At 37.7% G+C, this 21965-nt stretch overlaps 1 protein-coding gene across 1 annotated transcript; it reads left to right on the top strand.

Annotated features, from left to right (window-relative positions):
• Positions 1-402: 402 nt before the first annotated feature.
• Positions 403-19661, top strand: LOC117400740 (serine/threonine-protein kinase H1-like). Its single transcript, XM_034001055.3, has 3 exons — positions 403-800; positions 2125-2791; positions 17196-19661. The coding sequence occupies exons 1-3, from the start codon at positions 520-522 to the stop codon at positions 17496-17498; spliced, it is 1251 nt and encodes a 416-aa protein (XP_033856946.3). The 5' UTR covers positions 403-519; the 3' UTR covers positions 17499-19661.
• Positions 19662-21965: the final 2304 nt, after the last annotated feature.

Raw genomic sequence — 21965 nt, 5'->3', positions numbered from 1 at the left:
TGTTGAACTTGAGATGATATTTTCAATAAACACTTAATTGATGATTTAAAAACGCTTAGATATAGCAATTAGCATATAAAGCACCTTATTAGCACAGACAAAGCCTTGTGACACTTATACAGCAAGTACATAAACACCTGCTGAGAGTTCTCAGTTCTGCCTGTGTGTGAGAAGAATCGGGACGAGATTTAACATCCTCACACACACGTGTAACCTGATCTTGTGTAGACCCCCCCCCCCCCCCAAAAAAAACATGAACATTTCAAACCTCTCTGTCTCGACTATTATTACAACCAACATGTCACACACGCCTAAGCATGCGTTTAAAGGCGTGGTAATACCCATCTTTTGTTTCAGTTTATATAAACCCGAGCTCCAGGTTCAGTGCGCGGCTGATAAGTTCATGAGCCAGCAGAACGGAAGGTCGCTTAGGTCTGAGTGTAACTGTGGTTACACGTAAACGCAGCGGACCTTGCATTCTGATGGCTTTGGAAAATCGCATTTTGATGCATTTGTGACATGGGCTGCGGGACAAGTAAAGTGCTGCCGGAACCCCCCAAGAACTGCTACGTGGATTTTGTGAAATCGGTGGTGAAATGTAACAACAAGCAGAAACTATGCGATGAGGAGCCCCTTAAACCATCTGGGAAGAAAACCGATTTCTGGGGTATTTATAACCCTGGGGAGTATCAACAGCAGCAGCAGCAGCAACAGAACCAGCACTTGCTATGGCAGGAAGGAGTGAAACGGAATAAAGTCGCAAAATATAGAGCGAAGTTTGATTCAAGAGTGACAGCCAGGTAAAATAATAATAATAATAATAATAATAATAATAATAATAATAATAATAATAATAATAATAATAATAATAATTTCATTTATATTAATTGTTTTAATTTTAGGAACACGTACATTGTAAAACCTTATAAATAACAGACATTAATGGTGGATTCAATACAAACATGTTAACATAATATAGCATTATAATGATGCAACAAAAATGACATAACACTGATAGCAATACATTTGTTTAGTTATATAGCCTATCTTGTTGGTAACCTTATTAACTTGTTATATTTTATGACATGTAGCTGTTCCTGACATACACCAGACATTACAAGGGTCACTGTAAGAAAATGTGGTTAATCACATCTATCTATCTATCTATCTATTACACATATAATATGAATAATAGCACATATTCTATGATCATGTACTAAATTAACGTACCTCCTGTTGCATGCATATTAAGACGTGTAATAACAGACTCAATGTTGTTTAGAGCATAAAAATAAAATAAGTTTCTTTCAGCAGATGTATAGAAATAAATGCATAACATAATTTTCTTTAGAATAATGATATATAATAGTTGTCTGTTGTAGTGGTCTCATGCACACTACATTTTTTTTTTTTTTTTTGTAATAAGCAAGGATAATTTGATACAATGGCTCAAATCACCTCTGTTTTAACAGTGGATATTTACACTGTGCAGAGTCACCCTGTGACTGATTAATGTAAATGAGGGTATTAAAGTAACAAATCCATTCTATGGGTTTGCATTTTTTCCAAACTGTGTTTTTGTTATATTAATAACATTTGATTGCATGAGAAATTGACAATTTCAAGAGTAAACAGTCTCTTTAAATGTAATATATATGGCCAAGTGTAGCATCACCCTATAGAATTAACACATTTTGCTTTATAAAGTCAAATGAAATGCTTAATAATGCTAACATATTGAATTACATACTGCTTTGAATTGAAAAATGTGAGGTAGACTTTTGCAATATCATTTTGTAGTTTCTTTGATTACGTGATATTAAATTAAAGATCAAAATTATGTTCATATCTTTTTTTTTTTTTTTTTTAATTATGCCTCAATCCTAAAATTCTAGGTGATGCAGAATGTTGGCCATCGCTGTACAACTTCATTGAATCATTTTTAAATGAATATTTTTTTAATCCCCCAAATTTCCCATATCAGAATCAAACCCCAATGTTGTAAAATTACATTTTTGTGAGACGCATCTGTACATAAAATGAAAATGAACCAGTCCTCCTTGAGCACAGCCCTTTTCCCTATGAATATAAACAGCTCCTGTTCCTTCTTTTACTATAATTCAGGTACGACATCAAGGCTCTCATAGGAAGGGGAAGCTTCAGCAGGGTGGTTAGAGTAGAGCACAGGGCCACCAAGCAACCGTTTGCCATCAAGATGATAGAAACCAAAGCCAAGGAGGGGCGGGAGGTGTGCGAATCAGAACTGCGTGTGCTCAGGAGAGTCAGCCACTGCAATATCATCCAGCTCATCGAGGTCCTGGAGTCCCAGGAGCGCGTCTACATGGTGATGGAGCTGGCTACCGGAGGGGAGCTTTTTGACAGAATCATCGCTAAAGGCTCATTCACTGAACGGGATGCAACGCAGGTCCTGCAGATGGTTTTAGATGGAGTGAAGTACTTGCACAGCTTGGGGATTTCCCATAGGGATTTGAAACCAGAGAACCTGTTGTACTATCATCCAGGTACAGACTCAAAGATCTTGGTAACTGATTTCGGATTGGCTAACTCAGGCAATAAAGGCGGAGACTGGTCAATGAGGACGACCTGTGGGACACCAGAGTATATTGCACCAGAGATCCTGTTGAGGAAGCCCTACACCAGTGCAGTGGACATGTGGGCTCTTGGTGTGATCACGTACATTTTACTGAGTGGATCTATGCCATTTGAAGATGAGAACCGCACAAGGCTTTACAGAATGATCCTGAAGGGAAAGTATAGCTTCGTTGGTGATGTAAGTATAGAAACACACAAATTATTTCCTTTAAAATATGTGCTCTTGTGTTGCAGAATGTTTTGTTTTTAATACATAGCATGGATGGTAAACACCTTATCTTCGCAGCAAGAATGACGGATTTCCGGTGATAAGCTCTCAAAGCTGCAGAGTCATCACTCTTTGTGCCCTGTTTAAAGGTTTGGGTTTAGATCAGCATATTGTCCGGATCCCTTCCACCTTTTTTTGTGGGAACATGGTCACCTGGGTCCCATTTGTTTTTAATGGGGAACACATTTGCTGTCATGATTACAAACGGCTATGTAAAACAAAAAATACATATTTGGCTCTTTTTGAACAGAAAAATAGCATATATGTGAAAAAATGTAAAGGCACTGTGTTTTGCAGAAAGCTGAATAACTATCTTTGATTGTTTAGTGTTTATAGTAATATAACACAGTTGCTATTGAGATTTGACAGTGTGTATGTCAGTTTCTCAGTTTTGGCCTACAATAGTTTACTTAGTTAAGACATAATGTAGAAGACATGCCTCAAGGCTATAATTGATCTATCGTGTCCATAAAACAGTAATTTATATTCTCTATCTCCTGTCAGCAAACTTCTGGCTTGGTGCCTTGAGGTACAAGCAATCATGGCAACAAGGTAGAAACTAAGTTAAGCAGTGAGGCGAAGACCAGAGGAAACAGCATTAGTGGGCACTAACTCAATGTATTTTCTGCTGGAAAATTCAGATAGAATCTTTTGTTTTAAAGCTTGTTCAGTATTTTACTGAAATAAAACATGTGTCTGTTTATTTCAGTCTTCCAGCACTCTACATTTTCTAACATTATCCTCAGAAATCAGTGAAATTCCCAGTAGGAAGTATTTTCTTTTTGTTTTTGTTCAGCAGAGATGGGGAAAAAATGTGGATTATTTAGGCTTGTATGCTGAGATTCTGTGTGACCAGCCCTGATTTACGATAATACAACAAACTCATCCCGTTGGTTACTAAGCATTGCTATATCAAGCTTTGCTATATAAACCACTCTGTCCCATACTTTTGAAAGAAGGAACTTGAGCAAAAGAATGGTAGACTGTAAGTCTTTATTTTCCTATCAAGCAACATTCCTGTATCTGTCATATACTTTAGTATTTGCAAAATATGAACTAAAACAGTCTGTACACAAAATGAATCAGCACAGGATTTTGCTCCAACTCTTCCAGTAGTTTTTTTTATGATTTTCTGTAAATTACATTTCTAGCAAAGACTGGATAAACACTTGATATTACTGTAATATATAACATTATACTTACAGTACTGACTTGATTTAAATAAGATTCTCCAGAAGAGGGGTCATAAAGGAGCATCAAAGTATGACATTTATAGTATGACTGCCTTTTATTTCATAATTAAAAAAAATAAATAGAAAGAAGCACATCTTGTAAAAATGATATTGGTACCAAAGTTGGTCAAAAAGAACTTAGTTTGCATGCTTAACTTTTAAGATAAAGGGCAGGTGTAACAAACTACCTGAAAGTAAGACATGCAAACTGAGAAAGGAAATACTTCTTTACTGTTGCATTGAAACAGAGTGAAAAGCATTAAACACACAGAGGCATTCACTGGGAAACGTTACTGTGACATTGTAGAGTCTCATGATTCACCGCTGGAGGCCTGGTTTGTTTGGTACAAATGTTACTCACTGATGAAATTATTATTATTTATTTCTTAGCAGACACCCTTATCCAGGGCAACTTACAATTGTTACAACATATCACATTATACATTATTTCTACATACAATTACCCATTTATACAGTTGGGTTTTTACTGGAATAATCTAGTTAAAGTACCTTGCTCAAGGGTACAACAGCAGTGTCCCCCACTGGGGATTGAACCCACAACCCTCCGGTCAAGAGTCCAGAGCCCTAACCACTACTCCACACTGCTGTTTTCACTGTAGGACACAAATGAAGGTCAGGATTAAGCTGTGCTTGCAGAGCTATGAGGTTAAAGTGATTATAGCCAGTTCAATTGTCCCTCACATTTATATGAGCACTACATTCAGTTTAAAAATAGAAAAATAATTACTACTTGCCTTGAAGACAACCAGGGGTGTTTTTTTCGTGTAGGTTAGTGGGATCAAAAGGTTTGTGAATTTGCAGTGCAATGCAGTATTAATACATTTCACAAAATCTGTTAAGAAAAGTTAATAGTATTAATACATTACTTAAATTACACATTGTGACAGAGTGGCAGTGTAATATGTGGAGTTTGGTATTGGAAAAACATGGTAACATGTCAATCATAAAAATGTAATGTACGGGTACATCTAAAGCATGATTCAGACGGGACTACAAATCTGGTGTCCTCAGAGCTGGTCAAAAGCAAAGGATGTCTAGTAACCTCCCAGACATGGACTAGCTTTCATCAAGGAAAGTCAGTAAATTCAAAATGAAATGCAACGTTGTGTACAGAGAAGATGGTTTTGTGCAATGAACCAGATGCAAATAACATGTGCAAGAAGGAGGAAGAACGAAGTGTATCAACTGAGCATTTTTTCATTTCATTGTAGCCTACGGCCACCTTGACTATGTCGAATAACCATTTTGTCCCTCAGTGATATGTAATTCCATACATATCTCCAAATGCTTCGTTCAAAGCATCCATTTTTTATAGAGTTGCCAATTATGTTTTGTATTTTGGGGAAATGACAGTTAGATGGATTTGGCCAGGGGTCCCCCTTGTCTCGCTGAAAACAAAAAACGCAAGACAGAGAGCAAGCGCATGGTTGGGGTTTAAATAGGGGTTTAGCAGATGTTATTGGTAGGAAGGAAATAGGGGGGAGGAGCCCTCGCTCATGCCCTCCGAACAACATCCCAAGGTTACACTATTCCTCCAAGGTGAATACCCCAGAGATGCCTATATCAATTCGAACATAACACTGACATGGTCGATTCACACAGGGCTAAAAAGACACAGGATGCTTGAGTTTTAAATTTTACAGGAGGTCCCGATGTCTGTAAAAATTCAGAGGCCATCTGTTTATATGGTGATTTTTAGTCCTGTGCGAATCAGGCTGGAAAGGACAATTGAGGTCTGGTAATTGCTTGGTGAAAGCATGTATCAATGTGCAAAGCTTGAGCTCCAGTTGAAATGTATTAACTGTTCTCTTCCACTCCACTTGCTCAGAGGAATCTTGATGAATTGCATGAAGTCAGCAATTAAGTCAGTCCTTATTGGACAAGCCTGACCTTTGAACAAGTGTGTGTCTTGAAGAATAAATTACTGACAGACGGTGATTATTTGTAGTTTACTGTTTAACTTGGTTTGTAAAACTTAAATTAACTTTCTTGCATGTGTTCATTTGGGAAATGTTTGCCGGGGGAAAGTGCTGAAGGAAATGTAACGCAAAATTTGTCATCTATAACTACAGCATTCAAGGACCCATAGGCCAAGAGTAAAGAAGGCACCTGACAAATCCTCATCCTGTTTTTATTATTCAGAGGTTGTCGAGACTAATGTGGAATCCAGGTTTAATGTGTTCGAAAGGTGGCAAGCGTTACATTAGTTCTGCCAACCTCTGCCACAAAGGATTATGGTTTATATGCCCCGATGTGCACATAGTTTGATGTCTTACTATCCTCCTATCACAAAACCCTGACAATCTACTGAGTAAATAAAAAAATGAGAGAGTTTCAAGAGTCTTGATTGACAGATATCTGTCAAATCAGGGGAATACTTTGCTCCTCCTGCAGGCTGTTTGCAGTAATGCAATACAGTCTAATTGATTCCCTTGATTAAACTATTCAGCAGTTTATATAGCATGAGCATTTTTAAATATTTATTTTAAAAGCAGGTCAAATGGAATGTAGTTCATCAATTACTCAAAAACACTCAATCAAGATTCTGAGAAGCCACAGATGGATTTATTTTTAAACTTCCCTGTGAGATATATGTTGAATAAATCAACATTAAGTAGACAATGGTTGTTGTGTGAGTGATGAGAGAGAGTGATGTACAATACTAGAACCAATATCATTGGCTGTAGGTGGGAGCATATGACATGTGTGCATCTGAAAATATATGTTCTTCTGTAGTCACAACAATTGAGGCCAAACCTCTGTAATCCAATAAAAAGTCTTTGCCTCTTGCTGAACATTTAAGGCAAAACTGCTGCACCTATAGTGCTAAAATACCACCTACTGTACAGAATTGTTTCAGATTTTTTTAGAACATTTAGATGGTGTAAAAGGTTTCAACGTTGTCATAAAACTGCATTGTATTTAAAACAATGAGATACAAAAATGTAGCATGTGAGTAACATATAGCCCCAGCCGTGACCGTGATTTATAAAGTAGAGCTATCAGTATGATACAATGTTGATGACCATGACATATATCAACAGTACATATATGAACTGTTTAATCACATTGTGATAAGCAACTCTCCATATTAATGCAAAATGTGTGACATTCAGACAGGTGGATGAACAGACATACAGGTACCCCCCCCCCCCCCCTCAATAATCTGATTCTTTAACTAACTTAAACTAATAATATTACTGGATAAGAGGTTCTCCCCCGGTGGGGGGGGGGTCATAAAAGAGCTTACCATTCTACGTTTTATTTAATGACAGAGCTTGTTTGGTTGTTTTGCTGATAAGAATCAGTACAGCTGTCGTTGGCAGAACAGATATTAATCAAACTTCAATGCATGCTGGGCCTTGGTGAGTCGCTCACAGGTCAGTGAAGCTCAGCTGCCTGTGGAAAATCCAAATCCAAACCTTGTAGCATCAATCAAAACCTTTTTTTTGCCTAGCTGGCACATCATGTTCCTCTGCCATGTGCTTTTTAATAAACCCTTTCCCTTATGTGTTGGACTACAGTGTCTGAGAATCTGGCCCTATGTGTTTTTCTAAGTTGTTTTTCATTATTTATTTTGTTGATTTTTGTTGTGGGTTGCATTAGGTGTCTTAAACACTGAGAGATTCTTAATCCCAATTAGCTGCAGTAAAAGGGTGTCTACCATGGGATAATTCCTGCTCAGCTCCAATGTTGATAGCTGAGATAATCAGTAAGGGTTAAATATAGCCTAATTTGCCCATTATGAAAATGTTTGCAGTGATGGAATTTGTGCGATTTTGGAGTGGGGAAAAAAAAACACATTTACTACTTAGTGCCTTCATATTCACAATGTGAAAAAAACATCTTTTCAAATGGTCTATAACAATCAAGTCTGGCAGGTTCCTTAATTGATTCAATTATGGCTAAATCCTATGGTGAAATCAAGACACACCGCTTCTGCAACCCAGTGATAAATAGTTTTCATGGTGTTTTAATGGTTACATTTGGGAAAGGGCAATTTATCACTGACTGTAATTGTGTTGTTTGGCAGAGTTGTGCATCCAAAAGAGAAATTGAATCCAGGTCTATAGGAGTTTAAACCAAGTGAGTTGTGTTAAAAACCTCATGAAAATATTGTGGGGCTGGGGATTGATATTGTGTCATACAGCATTAAAGGCAGCAATGCCAGGCTGTGTTTTTGAGAGAGTTTTGAAGAGTGGGCGTAATCTTAAAACTTCAATGATTAACTTGTAGCTTGTTATGAAAGCAAAAAAAAAAAAATAGAAAACTCCCCGTTGTTAAAATATGTTATTAATGACATTAAAACATGTATAGACCTGTGCTGAACCATTTGACTTTTGAATCACCAGATTCTGAAAAAAGAACCCACTATTTACCAGTAGAACCTATGTAACAATACTGTAAGCTTTAGGCATAGTTTATTGTGATACTGTATAACAAAACCTTTAATTCTATAAATTACAGAATACTGGCGACAAGTTACAGTGATGATTCGTAATATATGTATTAAGCGCTTAACATATACAGTATGTAGATAACCACTTATCCATTTTGTTTTAAGTTCCTTTTGATTTTATCATTATGTGGGTTATATATAGAGGCCATCTGTGGAGTAGTGTGGAGTAGTGGTTGATATAATGTGTATAATACAGACACCTTAACAGTTTTGTTCTACATTTCTAATAGAGGTTTGTCTACTTAGTTTTACCTTTTTCAGCATTTCCCATTTCCACAAGACCTACAGCCATGTGCCTCATGCTGAATGACCTGTCTTTCTGCATGTGCTGACGTAGTTTGATGCTTACTTTACCTGTAGTAAACAATATTTTTAGCATACCTAAGATTTTTTTATATGCAAGTCCAGATATCCCAGCTCTTCATTCTAATCCACTAGACTACATTTTTTTCAGCGGGTGTTGAAATGCTTTACAACTACTGTATAATAATAAATCAGTGTTGAGTCTCATAGATGAATGTGTTTCAGCCTGCTGACACTTATTACATTATTAATAATGCACACCAAGGAGTGTGCTGGCAACAGCTGCTGACGTATCTTGCTTCAGCTGTATAAGCAAACATTAGCACCTCCTTGTGAAGCCCAGAGTTAATCTCCCTGTCCCTGGAAGGAGTGTCATGCCAGGGGATCCCGAAGCTGCATACCTTGTCAAGTGTAAGCTGACAAACAGGCAGGAGCTCTTTTCACTAAAACAGTTTGCTGCACGAAAGGGGCAACACTTGTCACGCTCACCTCTGGCATTTCATTCATTTTGCAGAGTGGGTAGTATGTGAACTTTTCAAGCCATTTACATTGTGTTATCTCATTAACATCATTTATTTTATGTACCCATTGGTTACCTAAATATTGGCATAGCAATAAAAATAACACAACTTCAGAATTCATTATGAGGTGTTTTTCCATGAATAATGTATTATTGATTCATAGCAGTAAGTCTGCAAAGTAAATTATTCTCCAAAATGTCTTTAAAGTCTTTCTCCAGAATAGAGTTGTAATGGGGAAAAAGCAGCGATAGACTACATACTGTAATAGGTAATAGACTACTTTTATATTGCCATTTTTTACTATATGCTGTTTATGTACATGCAATGTTTGGACTGCCCCTGGATATCCTATGGTGGCACATTGAGGACATGAAAAAAAAGAGTTCCGTTGAGAACACAAGATGTAGTGTATTATCTCAGGATCTCGACATGGCTGTTTGAAATGTGGAGATCCTGATACAGGTGATCTCGTGATCACGACATGATGTTTTCAAATGTCTAGGTCTTGATGTCATTTATCTTGTAAGCCATTGTAGTATCCGACATCATCGCATCATAGAATGACAAGAACTGCAGTCAAACTGTAAAAGACCATGTTTATTTGCATATAAGAATGTATTCATTTTTTTCTTTATTTTCTTCAGAGTTCACTTTCAAACTAACTGAACTGGAAACAAACTATATATGAAAGGGACCTGCTGTTCAGTGATACCAAACAAATACTGCACCTATTTATTACTTTGTCACCTGCATTTAATTAACAAAAAAGCCAAATAGCTCTCTTTTTTTATAATGATGTAAAATAACTCCTTTGCATGTTCCTTTTGAGTGGACGTGTTACTCATGTTTGACGCAACTCGGTGTCAGACCAGTAAACATTGTTAAAGCCTCTCAAACAGGTATTGTAATGGGATAGCACACAGTTCCTACTGGAGCTGCTCACACTCTGCTAGATGGACTGTGTGTGAGCAGGCTGGGTCTCTCCATTCCCAGAAAGGGTGCTTGGTTTGCGTGCTGACATGTTGTTGTCAGGTCAGAGCCCCAGGTAGCAGGGCTGTCAGCAGGCTGACTCCCGTGCTGTTGCTGTGAAGTCACGGAAGAATCCGGGCATTTGAGTGTAAAAAGTTGCATCGGAATGTACAGTACTGGAACTCTAATTAGTCAATATACAGATGAAGAAAGTTGAACCTGGTTCATGCCTGCTCTCTCAGAAGCACTCTTCTGGATAAATCTCACCCCTTCCACATTTCAAAAATCTCCATTAATATCTGGGACATAAATGCTTTTGAGACATTGCTCCTTGTAAACAGTACTATGCAAGTTGTTTCAAACCTTATTGTTTGGGTTTTGATTCCCCAAGGTAAAACAGTTGTCGTGCTCTAAGCTTTTTTTTAAATGCCAGTGTAATTATAACTTTGACGCAATATTTTAATGACATAATAACTCATGTATGCCATGTATGAAATGCGATCACTGTTAGAAACATGCTTGTGGTCCCCGAGTGGCTCACCTGGTTAAAGCGCAGCTGTGTACTGTGCAGGGCGAGTCCTACAGAGCAGGTTCGCGTCCTGGCTGTGCGATGTTGTATGTATGTACAGCGTGTCACATTTTACATGTTTCCATATATCAGGAGAACCAGTTTTTATGAAACATAGTATTAACATGATTTAGTTCAAGTTATTAAGAATGTCTTCCTCTGCAGATATAGATGTACAGACAGACAGACACCCCACCTATAAGTCAAATTATTTCTCATGAAACTTGGTATTAACACTATATGGCTTAAGTATTTTCTCACCCCTCAAATGTGCATTTTATCACCACATTGACAAGACTCATTCTGCTTCCTCAGTCACTGCTCTACAGCTGAACTACACGAGGTACTCATTGTCTGCCAAAAATAGAGCATTGTTTTGTTCTGCATTCTTTCTACCCTTTCCTGGTAAAAAGGGTGTCCCTTTGCGTGCAATTCCTCAGTGTGTCTGAGAGCTCCACAGCCTGGAGGTTCAAACACCAGCACTGTATGCAAGTGCTGTCTTTGTGTGCCAGCCCTGGCTCCTAAAGGCTTCATCTTACAACATATGTGCTGATTGATTGATTGGATGCTGCAGTTTTATTTATGCGTTTCAACTGGGGGGAGTGGTAGAGCATGTTCATTGTTTCTTGGTTTTAAAATGAATAGAAACTAGAAAATACAACCTTAATGGATCAAACACAGTATTTTACAGTGGCCTCAGTAGTTATAACAAATAAAACAATCACAGATGTGATACCTGACTAGTACCCTTTTTAGGCCAAAATAACATGGGGTGGGGGGTTCAGAAAAATCACCTAAAGATATTTTTGGATAGATGTTGATAAGATCTACAAGAATCAAGCAAAACATTTTGGTATTCGCAGATTTTGGATTTTTGGCAGATTTTTGAAGTTGCATTTGTCATGCATTCGAGCATTACTTATGGCCACTTTGGTGAGGCTAAAGTACCACATAGTCCTGACTGAACTGGCGTTATTCTTCAGTGTTGCATTGGCAGGGTAAAACGTGAAAGGGTGTGCTTCCAGTGGCACTAGCTTGGAGCTGTGGGGTTATAAACGTGATGTGGAATTTAGATTTCTTTGTTACAGTGACACATTTGAAACTACCAAAACCTCATTTAGGTTTGTAGAATTATTATGTTAACAGCAATAACTTTAAGATACAAAAAATATGTATATTTTACATTGCATTACTTTAGATTTTCGTATTAGGCAAATGCAAAACTGCAAATGTGTTGCACTTCTGTATATGACTGGATAGCTAGCAATTTAAAGTGTGTGAAAGTTAAACAATCCTAAATTAAAGAAACCTTTTTGTGCTATAGGAAATGTTTGTTCATCAAGCTAGCAGTTTCAGGGTTTGGGTAAAACAGCTTTTCAGTCCTGGCCGTTGCCAAGTAAAATCATTCTTTTTATAAATCTTGGAAATGTTTCAAACTGTTTATCCTCAAATGACAGAGGCCAATCTTCAGATTCATCTGCTTCCTTTCATGGTTTGAATCATTGCTATGTTTACATTTACAAGTCCCTACTATTATTTATACAGTCTTAATCCCTTATCCACGTGGAAGGATACATTTAAAAAATGAATGAATACAGTTCAAATAAATAAAAATGACATTGAATTGTGCTGTAACATTACCAGGCATTATGGTAATCAATAACACAGCGGGCGTTACCAGGCATTAAGGACAGTTTGGTTTTAATAACGCTCTCAGGCCCCATTACCCAAACGGTCCATAATGCCTGGTAATGCCCTCTGTTATTGATTACCTAATGATGGCGTATGCATACTGATCTCTAAATGCTGCAGCCTAACTGCTATATAAACAGTCATTATTTATTTGCTTTCTGAGATTTATTTGTGGCAGACTGATTTGTAGTTATTTAGATGGTGCAATACCTCAGCACTGAACTACTTATCTGATACAAAAGATGCATTGTCACCATGGAATGCATTACCATGACTGTTGTAGTTTGAAAGGCTTCAGTCAGGTTATGTCAAGTGAAGAACTGTAATTCATAAAATGTTCAGTGATGTCTCATTAAAGACTGTAGCTATCCACTAAAATCACGTGACAAGTGTTTTCAAAATACCGTTAAAGTGATTTTTGTTAACACTGGGTGTGATTCCCATCGGTTTCAGCACCAGTGGAATATGTCAATGAGCTCAATGTGAAGTGCTGTGGATAAAAAAATAAATCACATTGCAGTACAGTAGTATAGTCTTTTTTGATGGCTAATATTTTGAACGAAAGACAGAAAGTATTGTTTTTAGAACAAGGTGAGATGAATATCAAATCAGTACAGTTATTTTGAAATTATATAGACAGACCCTTTGAAAAGCATAAACCAGCAAGGCAATCTCCACCTTCACAGTTCATTCCACACTGGAGCCCGGTTAGGTGCATTGTGGGACCTGTCATTTCTTAACAGACACTTGTACACATAGATACATATGTATACTGGTACTGGCAGAAATACCAGTTGTATTAGTATTCAACTAAACAAAGGAGTTTACACATTTAAAGTTGGCAGCTTTGGTATTGAGATGTGGTGAGGAGAAATCTAGTCAGACTCTTGTGACTGTGGGAGAAATCTAGTCAGACTCTTGTGACTGTGGGAGCCGTCGGTTCTGGTTAAATTTGCCATGTGTTGTTGCTGTTGCCTGATTTTGGAAAGACGCAGTGTCAGATGATTGGTGGTTTAGGGGATGAACAACATATTTTTTGTATAGGTTCAATTCTGCCTTTAAGTCATGAATGTCAGGTCATTGCGTGCAGTGTCAGATTGTACAGTGTATATTTCATGCACTCCCAAGCTACTGTAATTGTGGCCTCCAGCGTTCCCTTTACTCGTCATAATTACTGCTTGTCAGATTAGAATAGTCACTGGTGAAGAATGACCTTGCACAAAAGAAAACAAACAGCGAGCATTCATTCTAAATGCAGGGTTTATCTCATAATAAGGATCAGGGCTCATAATGATTATACTTTTTTTAATTCCTTTTAATTATATTAATGTGCTTGACTCAGTATTATAAACTTGTGTGCTGTGTGGTTTTGCTGTGTATTAGCCTTTGGAATATTCCTTTCAGGAATGGTCAATAAAATCCACTGGTCAATACCTGAGTCACTTTCAAATAACCACTCAATTCCTTGTGTACCTTAAGGGGTTGAAACAAAAACCTGCTTGGCAAGAAGTGTACATGGTTTTGTAATTGAAAGCCTTGCAAAGTGGATTGATTAATTGTGTTACATGAGCCATTAATTGCAGTTGAGAAACCACTATTAGATTCTCAAAGCTTTTTACTGGAATTCGTTGTTGGCACGATTATTTTTACGAAAGGAAAAAAAAAACTGCAATTATAATTCTAAAACGAGCACAAAATAATTTAACATTAAGTACAAACCTTTAAATTACACCAGAGTTGTTTATCTCTGATTTTTAACTTCTGCTAATGACCATTAGGTGTAAAAGCTGTAGATTAGGGCTGTATTTTTTTTGAGTTCTAAAAATAGATATTTCAAGATATTCCACAATTAAACGTAATATTTACTAAAGCAGAAAATAATGATCATTTTTTCTAGAGTTATTATACAATAAATGTTCCTAAATATTAAATGCTTGCCTGAAAAACAGTAAATGCTAAATTGTAGAATATTTCATTTTTTAGGTCCACCTTTTAAAGACCTTCTATTTTCATCATCAGGGAATTTATCAAACTAAATAAAAACATAAATGTAAAAATAACTACAGAGACAGCTGAAATTTCTTGTGCTTGGAGTGGTCTTTAGCAGAAATATTTCTGATCTTTTTCGTTCCAGACATTTTAAAGAATTTGTGCAGTTCTATGCTGTGTGTTTAATTATTTACCAGAAGCAAACTAAACTGGTTGGTAGGCTCCAAATACAGTGTAACAAGTAGTGTGCCAATAAGGCAAACGTTTGCTATATTTATTTTTGTGATAAAAATATGTATGTTGACACTATTTTTCAGAAATGGGTACATTTCATGGAAATCGTGAAATCCATGATAACCGTGAAAAAAAATACAGCCTTAATCATACTTTTCTATCTATACTTTTCTAGTTTTGTGGATTTCCACATCAAACTTCCTACCAACTACGTTTAGTTAAGCGTCTGTTCTGTAAATCTGCCACATATGAAACAATGCATATCTCACAGAATTCATATTTGTATGGCAATATTATTTTGTGACTCGACTTCTAACTGTAATATGGCTCTATTTTGGCAATACAACTGCCAGGGGTGACCAAATCTGGCACCAAAGCGCCAGCCCAGGTTTTTATTACAAACTATACTGAACAATTCAAAGAGATTTTATAGAAAGCGCTGCCCACCATTGCCATTACCGCCTATATGGTATGTGACGTCTTCCAGGTTTTATTTGGTCTCATCAGTAATCATTACTTTTTGCGCCTTTTTACTTGTTTCATGGACAGATACATATATTGATTGCATGATCTATTCCATCAAAGTATAACAATACAAATCACAGGGTTCTGTGTCTTTCCCCATTAACTTGGTTAATGCCTTCTTTTGAATCTGTTTGCATTGTAAAGCATGGTTTGTGGTATTATTCTATATACATCAGGTGCAACTATTTAGTTATAGTTAATATAGTCATACTTTTTTCTTGTCTGTTGCTATTTTTATGGAATTCCAGTTTTTCAAGCTTCCTTTAAACTGGTACCAGGATGACACTGGCATTTGATTTATATAGTCATGTTTATCATCTGCCTTTCTAAAACACATTTCATCAAGGACAGAATGTTGGCTCTACTCCAACAAAAAAGACCATGAGTCATTTCCACTCTGGAAGCTTGAATGCATCTTTGTAATTGCTCTTGGAATTAGTGTTGCATGAAACATTCAAGTGTTTCACATTAAACAATCAGAAAACATAACTACAGCACACCTGTTTGTGAAGTTGTGCGCTAAAAGTCTAAGAGTCAGCAATTTAATTGGGTTTATACATTCTACATTTCTATTGATCCAGCAGTCACTCAAGCTGTCATTAACCTCCTTGGACAATTTGAATTAAATCCTCAATGTACAGACCCAAGTGTTCATTTTAACATTTCAATCACTTGAAACTGTGCACCAGAAAAGTACAGTAAACGTTTAGGAGCAGCTACATCTTACCAGAGTTACATAACCACAGCTGTAGTCACTTCTTCCAACTGTACACAGTTCACTGTACATCCAATCCGAATACAGGATTTCTCTCCTTACAATTAAATACTTTATACAGGGTATTAATGTTACCATTATTTCAAAGTGAGTCATATTTGAGCAATTTTATACTCTAATTATTAACTTTTTGTCTTTAGGGGCTTGGGTTAAAACATCATTTTTTTAAATTCTAAAACATATATACACTGATACAATTATTTGCTGCACCCATTACATTTGGTTCAGTTTATAAAACCCCAGCGAGACTGTATCCTTATTTGCCATGGAGAGATGTTGAGGTATGATAAGATAGGTATTGTCTTGCCCATCCTCTTATCAGTATCATCTCTCTCTCTCTCTTGCTTTCTCTCTCTCTCTCTCTGCTCCATATCCTTTGTTCTGTTTGCGTGCAGAGAGAGTGACACCTGCACTTACTTCTCATTGCAGGAAATATTCTTGCACTTGTCAATTTCATGCCTGATGGGTTTTAATTATTAGGTGAGAAACATGATCTTGAAGTAAATAGAAGGCTCCAGCCTATAGAGGTGGGATTAGTTTATACAAGTGAGGAATAAGGAACAGGAAGGCCACAAAGGCTGAATTCCGAAAGAGTTTCTGTAGGCCTTTGTTTAGATAATTAGTTTATTATTTAAACATGACCCAGCAGAATTCAATCCCTTAATTCAAATGAATTGTTAACAGGTTATTCAAAGCCACAGAGAGAATGTGAATGAGAAGAATTGAACTAAACCTGGGAGTTTTTCCAAAGACAGAGACAGCATCCAAGGCTCATATCAAAATCCTAAAAATGAAATAATCACAGATTAAGCCAGAAGGATATCTGGTAGTTTCATTTATCATATTGTTTGTTTAGCCATCTAGAGTGAAAAGAAAAACCCTTTTGGCTTAGGCTTGAGGAATTAGCTGTTAGAGACGAACAGGTTTTATACTTTTACGCATTAATATCATTTGTTTTCACAAACGTAGGAGTATTGCTATATTTTTGCACCTTTTCACTTTTTTGTTTTGTTTTTGCTTTTATAGCCATGGCCCAGCGTCTCCAACCTGGCTAAGGACTACATCAACAGGCTGTTGACAGTTGACCCAAGCGAACGCATGACTGCGACCCAGGCACTAAAGCACCCATGGATAGTTACCATGGCAGCTTCATCCTCCATGAAGAACCTCCACCGCTCTATCTCCCAGAACCTGATGCGTCGGGCATCCTCCCGCTGCCAGAGCTCCAAGTCGGGGCAGTCCAGTCGCTCTAACCGGTCCCGTCGCATCTGGGAGAAGGAGATCCTGGAGCGCAACCTGAAATACCAGCCCCACTACGAGCAACAATGATTCCATGAGGGGGGCTGTTTAAGGACATGACTTTCAAAGTCAAATAGTGTGTTTACACTTACAACTCGGACCTGAACTGGCTCAGAGTCAGCTCAGATCCGAGTTCTACTCAGATTAGAAGATTCTAATAATATGAACCACCCATTTACACTTATGGCATAGAATACGAGTGCACAGCCCGTGAACTGTAGTGAGTACCTGATGGCGTCATATTGACCACCCCTTGTGTGAAGCCAGTTCCCATCCCCAAAGCACAGAGGAAGTGTTTAAATCAACAAGCCTGTCATGTGTGTCACTTGTGTGTTTCTACTTCAATTTGGTCATTCCAGATAAAATGTTGCCATTAGAAATGAAGCGATGCATTGAAAACCTGCATATCAGACATTGAAAAAAAAGTGTTATTTTATACATTTACACATCAGTCTGACAACTCTTCTTATATGGAAATGTAAACAATAACTCCCGTTTATTCTCTTACCCATGAAAAAGATGTATTTGTGCTATTCAACAAAATCGAAACTCATTAATTTAATAGCTAAAAAGAACCATCTGCAACTTTCAATTGTGTACTCTTCTCTCCCCAGAACTCAAGTTTATTTACCATATACTATATGCTAGTACAGTGATGCATGTAATAAAACAAGCACCCTGCGTAGGTCTAAAAGCATGTTACTTTTAAAGAAATGACTGTATTCGCCCCGTGAAGGAAACCTTTCATTTTCATAGCGACTTTACTGTAAAGATTTGTTTAATTCTAAATAGAGGTACCCACAAAACCGAACATTTCCTAATATTGATACGTATCAAAATACGATCACAGGTCTGTAGATATGTGTGAAAAATAATATTTCTGACAATAAAGTTTCATGACAGTTAGGCTGGTTTTACATTTATCCCACATGAATTATTAAATGTCTTTTCACATTATAGCACAAATATGAAAGTCTGTTTGTATTTTGGAATCCTCTGCCTCTGTCATTCTCAGCGTTCTGTCAAATATATATTTTTTGGCTCTGCTGTCCTAGTAACAATCACAACTTCCTGTTGCTATTGTTCTGTGCCTTTTTGATGCTGACAATGGGGGGCATTGCCCACGAGTATACGTGGCAAACATCAGCTGTCTCAGGGACCGTTGTGTTCACGTTACAGCAAAAAACAGACCAGAGTAGGTCACTTTTAGGGCGGCTGGACCAAGGATGGCTGCATTTACACACACAAAAAAAGACCTAATCCGTCTCAGAGTCGGCTTAACAGTGGCTCGTGTAAACGGTAGAAATGAGACCGGTCTGTATTGAGTTCAGTTGCTCAGTTTAATGCCTGTGCCAAATACAAGTTTTGATAATTGATGTTTCCAGCCACAACTAGTACTTATCTGGGCCCCCATTCCTCTTTTTGCCTTATTTAAACCCATCAAATATACACTGAGTGTACAAAACATTAGGAACACCTTCCTAATATTGAGTTGCACCCCCTTTTGCCCTCAGAACAGCCTCAATTCATCGGGGCATGGATGCTACAAGGTGTCGAAAGCATACCACAGGGATGCTGGCCCATGTTGACTCCAATGCTTCCCACAGTTGTGTCAAGTTGGCTGGTAGTGGATCTCTACTCTGAATAGCTCCTTCCATCTCATCCCACAGATGCTCAATTGGATTGAGATCTGATGACTGGGCAGGCCACTGCAGTAAGCTGAATTCACTGTCATGTTTGTGGAACCATTCCTGGACAATCCTAGCCTTGTGGCATGGGGCATTATCCTGCTGAAAAAATCCATTAGCAGATGGATACACTGCTGCCATGAAGGGATGCACCTGATTGGCAGTGATGTTCAGATATCCTGTGTTATTCAAACGTTGCTCTACTTTTATCAAGGGGCCCAATGATTGCCATGAAAACACACCCCACACCATCACACCACCACCACCAGCCTGCAATGTTGACACGCAGCATGATGGATGTATGTACTCATGTGGTTTTCTCCATACCCTAGTCCTCCCATCAGCGTGAAACAGCAGGAACCGGGATTCATCAGACCAGGCAATGTTTTTCCAATCTTCTAGTGTCCAGTGTTTTCGTTCCTTAGCCCACTGCAACCGCAGTTTCTTGTGTTTTGCTGAAAGAAGTGGAACTCTGTTAGGTTGTCGGCTGCCATACCCCATTCGTGTCAAGGCACCAGTGTTGTACTGGACTGTCAGTTGACTAACTGTAGCCCATCTGTTGCTCTGCACAATTCGTGTCAGCCTCCTTTGGCCTCTTTCATCAATGAGCCGTTTTCGACCACTGGCCTGCCGTTGGCTGGATGTCCTTTGGGTGGTGGACCAGCCTTGATACACACAGGAAACTTGAGCGTGAAAAACCCAGCAGCGTTGCAGTTCTTGACACACTCAAACCGGCAAGCCTGGCACCTACTACCATACCCCGTTCTAAGGCACTTAAATCTTTTGTCTTGCCCATTTACCTTTTGAATGGCACACATACACAATCCATGTCTCAATTGTGTCAAGGCTTGAAAATCCTTCTTTAACCTGTCTCCCCTTCATCTACACTGATTGAAGTGGATTTAACAGGTTACATCAATAAGGGATCATAGCTTTCACCTGGATTCACCTCGTCAGTCTATTTCATGGAAAGAGCAGGTGTTCCTAATGTTTTGTACACTTAGTGTATATGTCTGCACTGTAAAAAGTGAATTCACTGTAGAATTGCATACAGAAAGTAAATTAACATTGCTTTTATTTTTGTTGGATCAGAAACCCTTGAACCAGTGACACACCAACATGGATAGCTGACCAAATTTTTCTTTCCCAAAAAAGACTTAAGGACGTTCTCTTCTATTCAAGCTATCCTCAACACTATTTGCAGAGTTTAAACTGTTACTGTAGATTTGTTTTGAAATAGTAGATATTTCTATGGTACTGTTCAGTAGCAATTTACAACATAGTCCAACACATTTATTCTTCTAACTTTGTGTGGGCGCTCAGAGACGGCTTGGAGCACACCTTCATTTCAGTCCACTCAAATCAATTTTACTGATTTCACACAATACCTCTTAACTCCCAGACTCGTAATTAGGTAATCTCTTCTGGAATGTGAAGTCACCGGCACTCAACATAACGTGCAGAAGTGGTGTGAAGACAAACAGAAGCAAGTTTGTCTTCACACTGAATTCCAAGTGTGTTCTCATTCAGTGTGAAAATTATAAACAGTACTAAAAATAATGTAGTAATGCGTATGCAGATGTTTCAACGAGAAAGCTTAGTCATTTCCTTTCATGTCATATGTGTTTTAGTAATGCTGCATATCTTATATGTGTGGATCAAGTTAAGGGACTAGTACAGTGGGTACGGAAAGAAACCAATTTAATGTTCTGTTATAAATGCAGACATGCTGAATATGCTGTAGAAAAGTGAGAATGCAGATGTCTATGCTGGGCCAGTTATCAAGCAGCTGCGATACATAGTTAGAAAATCATTATGTGCATCAACAATTGCTACAGAAGTTACACATATAAACAACCATGAAAAAAATGAATATAATGCATTGATAATATAACATTTTCACGATAAAGAATCAAGAAGTGCAGTTAACATATTTACTGGCTGGTGAAATACAATTCAAAGCAGCAGCAGTATGTCCACTGTTGTGTCATTTCAAAAATTTCATAAAACAAACATTCAGCTTTACAGTTACAGTGTCCAGTGCAAAACCACATCATGAAAAACCGTATTTGTAGGTGAAAAACGCTAAAATAAAACCTGCTACATTTAAAAAACATAAACATGTGAAATGTTCAGTCCACTAAAATAAGGGCTTTACATAATCTCTGCAAGTAAGAAATTGCCAACACGAAATAATAAATTAACAACCGAAGTAGCACTACACAAGAGGTGGCCAGCCCGGGCAGTTCAAGTGCAGCTCCCGCTGGGCTGGGTGACACAGTGTGTGGCTCGAATGAACTAAAGAAAGAATAATAAACAAAAACGAAAAGAAAAAAGCCCAGGTTTATTATTTGTGTTCTCTGTATTTATTCGTGTTTATTATTCTTCCTTCTCTCTTCAGTTTCTTTGAGCCTGCATGTTCACTGCAAGGACATTGCGTCACTCTCATCTGCAACAAATCACTTACACACTGTATTATTATTATTATTATTATTATTATTACAGAAACCTCAAATGTCATTATGAAACAAATCACAACACATTTTCATCTGAATATCCTCCTGGATCAGATTTCAGGAGAAACAAGATAACCTCTTTAAAAGCATGCCTCCTCAGTCAGCAGATGCTCTTTTGGCGTTCAGTAAAGAAGCTGATGTGACGACTCAAGCCAGTTTTGTATGGCATGGATAGGGCTCTTTGTTTTAGTTTGGTTTTTAGTTTTTGTCACGTGATGTGACCTTTAAACTCTTGGAAAAGCATTGATTGTAAAACGAGATCACTTTTGTTCTTTCTCCCGTAACTTGAAAGA

Source organism: Acipenser ruthenus, chromosome 4, assembly GCF_902713425.1.
Source record: "Acipenser ruthenus chromosome 4, fAciRut3.2 maternal haplotype, whole genome shotgun sequence".
Taxonomy (NCBI): Eukaryota; Metazoa; Chordata; class Actinopteri; order Acipenseriformes; family Acipenseridae; genus Acipenser; species Acipenser ruthenus.
The sequence above is the reverse complement of the archived record's forward strand: the minus strand, read 5'-3'. Positions and strand labels throughout refer to the sequence as shown.

Bases quoted from the DNA above. Each gene is read 5' to 3' on its own strand.
- LOC117400740 (XM_034001055.3), top strand. From the start codon at position 520: ATGGGCTGCGGGACAAGTAAAGTGCTGCCGGAACCCCCCAAGAACTGC. The intron at 801-2,124 runs GTAAAATAATAA...ACTATAATTCAG, and splicing joins GATTCAAGAGTGACAGCCAG to GTACGACATCAAGGCTCTCA. The intron at 2,792-17,195 runs GTAAGTATAGAA...TTGCTTTTATAG, and splicing joins AGTATAGCTTCGTTGGTGAT to CCATGGCCCAGCGTCTCCAA.